This window comes from Acipenser ruthenus, chromosome 17, assembly GCF_902713425.1.
Source record: "Acipenser ruthenus chromosome 17, fAciRut3.2 maternal haplotype, whole genome shotgun sequence".
NCBI lineage: Eukaryota > Metazoa > Chordata > Actinopteri > Acipenseriformes > Acipenseridae > Acipenser > Acipenser ruthenus.
The window spans coordinates 8,477,165-8,487,230 of record NC_081205.1 but is presented as its reverse complement, the minus strand read 5'-3'; the positions used below and the strand labels follow the sequence as shown (position 1 = coordinate 8,487,230).

Sequence of the window (10,066 nt, the reverse complement as noted above, 5' to 3'; positions counted from 1 at the left end):
AAAGCAGGACCATCATCTCCCCTAAGACACACCACTGTAGGAATGTGACCAGCTTGGAAACTAGTGGTAATGCCTGAATGGTTTCCCATTATGAATATCTTTCTGTCCAACACTTCCAGGCACTATTTAATATTGGTTCTAAGAGAGAAAAATCGTTAAGATTCGAGGAATCATGGATAACCAAAAAGTTTATTTTTTATTTTTTTGTTACGTTGTCCTGTTCTAACACAAGGGTTATACATGGAGGACACCAGTATTAAAACCAGGTTACTGTCAACTATAAATTAGCAGTGAAAAGACTTCTGAAGCAATACCACTTGATTAATGACATTTTTAAAAAGTTAGGTTATTTGTAATTGTAACATATGAAAAAATCGGTGTCTGTTTGCCTGGAGACAATAAGCATTGAGTTTAGTCTTGAAAAGCACAGTAACTGTTGGATTTAGTGACATTTCTATGTAACAATTATTATTATTATTATTATTATTATTATTATTATTATTATTATTATTATTATTATTATTATTATTATTATTATTATTTACTGCAGTGCACACACTGTTTTCATACATTTTCTTGTTTGGATGTTGTGGGGTTTGTAAATCCTTACACTTTATCAGGTTCCCCTCCAACAGACAAGCCAGCCATGTGTGAATGTGGCTGGACTGGTTAATCTGACCTGATTGGAGGAGAACTGTATAAACATGTAAGAAAGTGGCCAAGACTTGACATTGACAATTAGGCTTGACCACGTATAAAGGAGGGGCTGGGTGACAGTTCCTCGGCTCGTTTCTGTTATATGTGTCAGAGAAGCTGGTTGTGTGCTTGGGGTTAGTCTCACTGGGTCAATTGCAACAAACTTGTAGATTTACAGAGCTGCGTACTAAGTTGCGGACTAGCTAATACGGTACTATCTCGGGATCATCCCCAGCTGCGTACTAACTTAGTACCAATTGCAATGAAAAAAGATGGGGAACAAAGTGGCAGACTAGCTGATCCCCAGCTTTAGCACAGAGCTCAGGGTTAAGCTCTTTATTGTAGAGTGCTACCAAACACGAACTGAAGGGGGGGATCTGAGTGATTGGTTCCAGCTACAGTAAATTATATTTGAAGAGTGTTATTTTTCGTTAGCTTTTTTCTCAGTACATCCATATGAAGGCAATCATGGCCAGTAGTCGTGTGTAAAATTATACAATAGAGCAAAAAACTTTATTTCATAGAGTGTATAAAACATTTTATTGAAACTTTGGAGAATGGCCGAAAGGATTCCACAGCAATTCTGCAGCGCACAACTGCACTTGTAAGCAGATTTAATACTGCCTTCTCTGTGGAAGAGGATGAAAGTAGAGGCACTGGAAAGTCGTACTGGAATTGTTTAATATTATTATTATTTTTTATATAATAGGCCTACGTTAAGTTGAATAAGTTGAAGAAGGATGAAACTGGTTTTGTTGCAAACGTCTTTCAAATTTCAATTCATTTAATATAATGTTTGGTTATGAACCAGTTTCATAAAATTTTTCATAATTGTTCCAGTTATTACAATACCACTTTAGTCTAAAGAAATTGCTCCAGTTAGCACGATAAGTCTAGTCTAAAGAAATTTCTAGACTAACTTAATAATGTGTTTTAGTATCCTCTAGAGGGCAACGGCAGTTACTTTGGGTTTGTTGCAATTGACACATTTTAATGCACAGCTGGGGACTATTTTGAGCTACTTAGTTTGTTGCAATTGGTATTAACTTGCGTACTAGTTTAGTACCGTCCTCCATACTAACCATGGGATCATTTAGTATGCTCCTTTCAGTTTGTTACAATTGACCCACTGTGAAAGTGCAGCCATAATAATAATAATAATAATAATAATAATAATAATAATAATAATAATATCTTTATATAGCACCTTTCACAGTGGACCACCATCACAAAGCGCTTTACAAAGGTAGGCTATGAACTGTGCATTATATGCAGCATCACTACAATAGGACATTGATTTAACATTTCATCCACAGGATGGAGCACAAGGAGGTTAAGTGATTTGCTCAGGGTCACACTGTGAGTTAGTCAGTGGCAGAGGTGGGATTTGAACCAGTGACTTTGTGGTTACAAGCCTTGGACTTTAACTACTGGACCACGCCTAATGTTTTTTGTCTAAGAAGTGCACTATCAGACACTTAACAGCTTCTCCTGGCTCCTGCATTTGCTATTTCTGCTGCTAGCCTGACCACCATGCTACCCTTCCAAGGGATGTTTCTATGAAAGCTTATGAGGCTTTTAACATCTGATGGATTGATCTGAAATTGGTTGGCAGTTTAGGTTATAAAACTACAAACTATACAGTGCGCCTTATGCATTCTGATCTTAGCCAAGTTTGTATCAATATTTTAGAACCCACCTAGAATTTGCTTGTGCACCCCAGCCCAGACCACACCTTGAGTATCTATCTAAGTCAAGCTTTCAGAAATAAAATGGACCGCTTTCTTCATGTGTCAAACAGAATATCTTTATTAAGAAAACAAAAAAGGAATGAATAAGTGCTTATGATAGAAGATACACACATACATACATAGATCTGCAAAACTGTTTTTTTTTGTTTTGTTTTTTAATCTTGACACATTAAAGAAGTTATAAAGAAATGTTAACAGCCGGAGCAGTAAAGCAGCATAAAAAATAAATAAAAACCAAATGATCTAAGAAAGCAATAAAACCCTTACAAAAAGGTATACATGGAACTGCTAGGTTACTAACGCTACAATACTACTGTACTTAACCACGTTTATTAAACATTGTGGTACTGTGAATACCTACTGCATTTACAGGGCTATTTAATAGTTTGAAACCAAGTAGCACATCCTTTATCAGAAACAGTAAGATGACCATTCAGTGACATACAAATAAGCTGTATGTAAGAAATAATTGGTTCTGGGTTCAACAACGACCTGCTTCACTTAACAAACAAGGTCCCTCTCAGTAACAGTAATATTAACATATCTAGCATGGTCCAATTAGCAGTAACTTTGTATTACATTTTGGTAAGGGTAATGTAAAGGTTAGGGACATAAACCACCTACAGTCTAATAGACCTACAAGGTACTACAGATCAATTGATATAGTCAATTATAATCAACCTTTAAGAAAATATATTACAACTTGTCCGAATGCATATAGCAAATCTGAGTTACTGTAAATTTTTTAGGGAAATTTTAAATGTCTAATATTGTATTTGCCATATAAACAATTAAAAAGGAACAGTATTGTCTATGTGCAATCACCTACATGCAATACAGAGTTATCAAATGCCACAGTCACAACAACAAACAACATCACTTAGAGAACTAGATAACTTGCATGCCTTTATTAGCAGGCTGAACCTGTAAGCATTTTTTTTCTCAATTATTAGAAGTTATTAAATGTCAGCAAGCCTATTTCACAGGTTGTCAGAGGAGTGGAATTGAAATGCAGAATTGGATACTGTAATGTTTCATGGTTCAAATGTCTAAAAACATGTTATTTAACCTTTTCTACAGAACATGATGTTGCACCATAAAAGCAAACATGCCTGAACTAAATACTGGCAATAGAGGAGATGGAGATTAGGAACAAAATACAATACAATGTGTATGTAATAAATACAATAGGCATTAACTAATTACATTTCTTCAGACAGATAAAGAACAATATATAAAGTATTGGATATATTACATGACCAAGTAATGTAATAATAGACAAGTCTGTGTTGTATATTATCATTACTTTGTTTTTGTGCCATAATGGTAATTTATAAAAAGCTGTGCATACTTCAATGTTAAAGTAAAGGTAGTCTGAACCATATGAGGGGGTTATGGTTGGATGGAGCAAAGAAGCAATAAATATTTGAGGAAATGTGTTTTTCCAGTTATGCAAGACAGTTCCCGTTCAATGTACTTGTAAAAATAATTCAGCCCTTTGCTTAATTCAAACCAAATGAGGATTCCATTTGAGAGCTACACTGCCAGAAATGTTCTTATTGGGGAACACTTTTTACTTTTTAGTTCTGTTTATTTTTCTTAATTAAGAAAAGGTTCAAGTATAACATTCTCAAAAAGTTATACAGTATCAATTTGGAAAATAAGCAGGTTTTAATGCTGCTGATCTTACTTTTTTGACATTCTTCTTGAACTTTTTCTAATGAAAAAAGTCTTAAAGTTTTCCCTCCAAAAATATATATATATGTAGTAGGCTGTGTGATCCAGTGGTTAAAGAAAAGGGCTTGTAACCAGAAGGTCTCTGGTTCAAATCCCACCTCAGCCACTGACTCATTGTGTGACCCTGAGTAAGTCACTTACCTCCTTGTGTTCTGACTTTTGGGTGAGACGTAATTGTAAGTGACTCTGCAGCTGATGCATAGTTCACACACCCTAGTCTCTGTAAGTCGCCTTGGATAAAGGCGTCTGCTAAATAAACAAATAATATATATATATATATATATATATATATATATATATATATATATATATATATATATATATATATATACACAGTAGATGCTGGTTATTAGCAACCCTGATAAAGACCACTTTCGGTTATTAACAACATTTTCAATCCCATCCCATAGACTTTAATGTTAATGGATTTTGGATATTAGCAACTGTCTGCCGCTTAATGACAACTATTTTTTTTTACAACTTCTATGGCTATCCCGCATTTTGAAATTGACTACGAAGCTGCACGCAAACTTGAGAGTGATTTACAGCTGGAGGTGGTGAATCGTAAAAAAACAACTTCTTTTAAAATTATGCTTCTGTTTTAAATGTAAGTACTGTATACCAAGTTTGTTTACTGTTTTTAAGGATATTGATAGTCCGTTGTTGTAGTACTATGTGTACAATACAGTACTGTGTATACTTTTTTGTTTTGCGCTGTTTCTACAACTGTAGTGTACATCATTTTTCCATATAGATACACTTGAAAATGTGGCTTTTCACTTTATAACAACGTTCGGTTAATAACAACTTTTTGCTGGGAACTGAGAGATTGCTAATAAATGGCATTTTTCCTATCAGATTATCTTTAAGTGGTCTACAACTTGAACCTGGAACTTGACTACTGAAGTGCTGGGAACTCTTTTAAAATGTCACAGGTCTTCTTGTGAATGACTTCACGGAGTTTCCTTACACGTCTCACACTGGAAACCCCGACAAAACTGTCTGGCTGCAAGACCGCCATGCCATTGTGGACATCGCCCATGATAATCACCTGCCCGTCCGCTGTTGTTATATTGGGGCAGGGGCAATTCCAGTCTATGTTTAACAGGGTGATTTCCAGTGGTTCCTTACCAAAAAACTTTAACCCCATTTTCTCATCCTTCAGGATCTCTTCCACTGTCACCAGGGCATGTCCGGAGTCCTGGTCTTCGGTCAGTTCGATCATCCGTCCCAGAATGACAAAATCGCTCTTGCAGAAGCTTGTCACCATCTTTTGCCGTGGTTTGCACGTTTTGCATGACTGGTTCTTCGGAAAAGGGCACATTTCCTCACAGGACTCTTTGCTTTCAAAATTGTTCTCGTTGCCCCCACAGCCCCCGTAGATAAACGAATGGCACTGCTTCAAGACGCTGCTGTAAGCCCATCTTGGCTCGTAGGCTTTACACTGACCCTGAAGACTTGGTAGACCACAGGGGTTGGCTAGCTCGCTCCCACAGGACAGCATGCAGGACTCGTAGGTCTCAAAATCATTCATGTTGTTGTTACAGTTGCCGTAGGTAAAAGTGAAACAGTTGTTTTTCTTAGCATCATAATACCAGCTTGTGTTCTCCTCCCCACAGTCTTCACTGTCAGGCATCTTGAGACACTCCTCAGCTGGGAAGTTTGTGATGTTTCCTGGGGTGCTGTTTTTAGAAAGTTCCTTATTCACCACTGACATGGGGAAGTCAGCTTGGAGAAGCCCACCTATGTTTTTAGCAGTGCAAGTGTACATGCCTGCGTCTTGCTGTTGAACATTATAGATGACAAGCTGGGCGATGTTGGTGACCACAATGTTGCCCCTGACATGGTTAGGCCTCATGACGATGTTATCTTTACCATCGATTTGTTTCTCCCATGTGATATCGGGTTTGGGTTTTCCAGCCACATCGCAGTGGAAACTCACAGTTTCGCCAACATAAACTGACTGGTGCACAGGTTTGGTGATCAGTGCCGGCAGCACAACATCAATTACTGTAGTCTCCAAAACAGCAGTAGTGGGGCGAGTGGTCTCTACAGGAATCGGGCTTGTGTTTGGCCAGGTGAGATGGTACCTGCAGGTTACGACAGTCAGCATGATTCCTTTGTTGCAGGCTTCTGCATCCATGTAACACTTATTGTAGTATGTCAAGCCGTCGGAGGCACAGGTGAAGCTTGGTTCTCTTTCACACCTGTCTCTGCACTTGCACACTGGCTGGCCATCCCAGATGTCACACTCGGAGCCTTGCTGAGTGCACATAAAGTGGGCGCAGGTGGCTTCTTTGGGCATTCCAACAGGACCTTTCTTCCCTTTGACATCTATGTACCTGGCTGCCACACAACTCTTATTCCCACAGACGTTAGGACAGCACTTCTCAAATGTCTCGCATTCCTAGATTAAAAGCAAATGTATTAGCTTTCGAACAGGCAACATCGAGAAATGAACTCAGCATACAGTTTCAATGTCTTTAAATATACCTGCTTATACACATGTTACAATATACTGTATACATCTATTTAAAAAATAACTATTACGCCTTACTGCTAATATATATTTTATATTTCATATTTTTAACATTTTACAAGAGTGGGATTTATTTTTCTTCTTTTACTACATATAATAAACAGCATGACTGATTATCTCATCTCAATAAGCAATATTCTGGTTCATAGATTATATATTTTTACCACTATTGTTTAAAATAAAATCATATTTAAATTTAAAAAAAAATAACAACGCCTTTGTTAAAACTTGCTCTCACACCTCAACTATAGTTCAATGACAATTTGTATACAAAAAATACCTAGCTTGTATACCACTTGAAATTTCTCATAGTTTCTGAATATGTGTGTTTAATAGATATAGGAGGTGAAAGCTGGTTACATTTTCAGGGCTTTTTTTCTGTAATTCCTAAACTGAATTAAGTTTTTTGGGGGACACTAAAAAAGTGCAATGCATGGAGCTACCTGGCAGTGAAAATACGTTTTCCACCCAAACTAACTTTATTCAAGGTAAACAGCGACAGGTCGAACTAAACTCATTACACAGAAAGAACACTTTGAAACGTCAACAGTACACATGCGTAAGATGTTGTTATTTGAACGTACAGTAATAAAGAATGGAGCTCATCTAAGCGCACACACAGAGGATACATGTACCGCTTGCTGCCTTTTGCAGCACGTGTCAGTTCATGTAAAAATGTTGGAATAATATGAACAAGTGTCAGGTTTACATTAAACCCTGACGTTATCAGCTATTGAAATGTTGAGACAAGTCAGTTGTTTATCGTATCACTGATATTAAAATGCATACACTATGGCATCTAGGACAGCTCAGAATGAAATGGCTAAGCACCTTTCAAGGAAAGAGAATTATTTCACAACTCTCTGAATGGTACAATCGGATTAACATTCGAATATGTAAGAATATATAACAATATAGACCAGTCAGCAAACCGTTTTTGTTTATATGCCAATATTGATTTAAATGTACAGTGTTTAAAATAAAATGTGACTTTCTCGTGCACATTTTATCGTACTTAACAATAATCAATATATTATTATTATTATTATTATTATTATTATTATTATTATTATTATTATTATTATTATTATTATTTTCGTTTTTAATATTGATCTTTCTCATATGTTTACTTTATTACTCTATTTCATATAAACGTACTTCATTACTTAACTATTCAATCCTATTATTTGCCTTTCGTATCTTTCTTATTTTTTTACATTAAAACGTTGACAATAAAGTACAATAAAACCCACAAATAGCCACAGTAAAATATGTATGCATTGTATTTATGTATGTTTGTATTAATGTTTGTACGCATGTATGTATTTAGCAATATGATTCATACAAGTAACATTAATGAGCTTAATACTTAGAACAAATATTAATTAATAACAGAATTTCTGCCCCTTTTTTAGGAGAATGCCTAACATTCTTCGTATTATTATTATTATTATTATTATTATTATTATTATTATTATTATTATTATTATTATTATTATAGCATTGGATTATCGAAGTTATTATTATATTTTAAATAGGAACACTTGTCTTACCTGGTCAGATTCGCACTCTCTCACACAAGTGCTCATGGCATCCACCCATAGGTTTGGGTTCATTTCGTTCGGACAGATCCCAGCGTGGGAATAGACGATTCGTGGCAAAGCCATGCTCTTTACACGGCTGTCCAGTAGCAAGACAAATAACTGCCCCAAAAAGAACCAAATCCATCGGGGAAAAAGCATCCACCACATTTCCAGTTCTTACGATTAACAAAGCACCAAACTTCGGAGAATCGGTGGACTGCACCTGTAATCAGATGTTAAAAACAAAACAAAACGTGTGCGTCTCTGATGTTTTTTTTTTTTCTCACAGGGAGGCTTGAGAGCTGTATAAAAATCGTTCAGTTTCTTGGAACAATGTTAATAGGCAGGTTTACTAAGCTCTATTTATACCCTACTGAAGAACTAGTTCTTGACTAAAAAGAAATCCCCCCCCCCCCCCAACCCCCACCGACCGGCACCCGCTGCCTTAAGTCCAGATGACAGTTATGGATTGCTGCTGAGGAGTAGAAAGTATTTAAGACTTTACAATACGAGTCGTAAATTGGGCTGAGACTGGCACAGGAGGACACCTGCTTATTTATGAATTTCCTTAATACTTTAACCCTTTGCGTGCCGAACCTGTACACGCATGGAGATGCGGAATGTGTATTTCACTGTTGCAATATCTATAACACCGAAACTAGACCTGTGTTAAATGATACAACGAGAAAGAGGTACACAAGTTATTGAAAATAGACGTGCTTCATTAATGTCTTGCCTCTCTGACCATAGTACTAGACTAGTATAGGTTTGCTTGGGTTAGTGCTGGCAACAGTGTATCGGATCCCACCTCGCTTGACTTGCAGCTGGTGAAAAACAGGTAGCTGTTAGCCTCAAGCTCCACCTCTCACACCAGGGGTCGCTGTTATTGTAGTGTGTAATTGTAATTCGGATATAGATACAAAAATTATTTTTCTATCAATACTTGCTATTTCTGACGTCAAAACAATATTGAGTTATGGCATTCAAGAGGCTTGTTGCTTAGCATATGCGTACAAACACATGGGTGCTGTACAAGTACATATATAAGGGACTAGACAGTAACAATTATTAAAGACTAAAATCGTTTTAAAATAATGTAACTTTTGTCCTTACTGAACTTCTTACTGATAGCACAATATAGTACAGAACAAAGTATTATTATTATTATTATTATTATTATTATTATTATTATTATTATTATTATTATTATTTATAGCTTTCTTAGCTGGAACCGTGAGACTGGAATTTCACGTAAAATCAAGTTTGTCCTTAAAGAACTATAAAAGAATGTAAGCTTTTATCTGCATAACGAAAACAGAAATGGTGGTGTCCTTACAACACAGGTAAGAGAGCAGTCCGTTTCTGTCTGGTCTCTTAGCAATAGAAAGAATGTTTGAGCCACAAAAAAAAAAAAAAATGTTGAACGAACCTTTACTGTATTTTATAAACCATGATACAAGTAGGCTACAGAGGCACCTCCTGTGGTCCTTTGCGGAGGGGAAAAAAACATGTTAAAAGCAATAACTTTAATGATTTCTTACTATTTTTGTGTAACCTAAGTGATGACCCAGAAACCAGAAATTAAAATTACGAACAACAGGCCATTGTCAGCAGTGCAAAGTTCGGAGTGTAATTTAAGAGCCTCCGCTGTGCGGGGAAAGATGAAAGCTTTGAAAAGACCACCTCCATGAAATGTTGCTGTTCAATTCAGACGAATTTCAAAATGCATACAATTGATTGTGTAATGATCTGATTAATTG

At 36.3% G+C, this 10,066-nt stretch overlaps 1 protein-coding gene across 1 annotated transcript; it reads right to left on the bottom strand.

Moving 5' to 3' along the window:
* Window positions 1-252: 252 nt before the first annotated feature.
* Window positions 253-8,688, bottom strand: LOC117423281 (WAP, Kazal, immunoglobulin, Kunitz and NTR domain-containing protein 2-like). The gene is made up of 2 exons (XM_034038813.3): window positions 8,277-8,688; window positions 253-6,591 (listed from the first exon to the last, which is right to left on the bottom strand). The coding sequence occupies exons 1-2, from the start codon at window positions 8,472-8,474 to the stop codon at window positions 5,083-5,085; spliced, it is 1,707 nt and encodes a 568-aa protein (XP_033894704.3). The 5' UTR covers window positions 8,475-8,688; the 3' UTR covers window positions 253-5,082.
* Window positions 8,689-10,066: the final 1,378 nt, after the last annotated feature.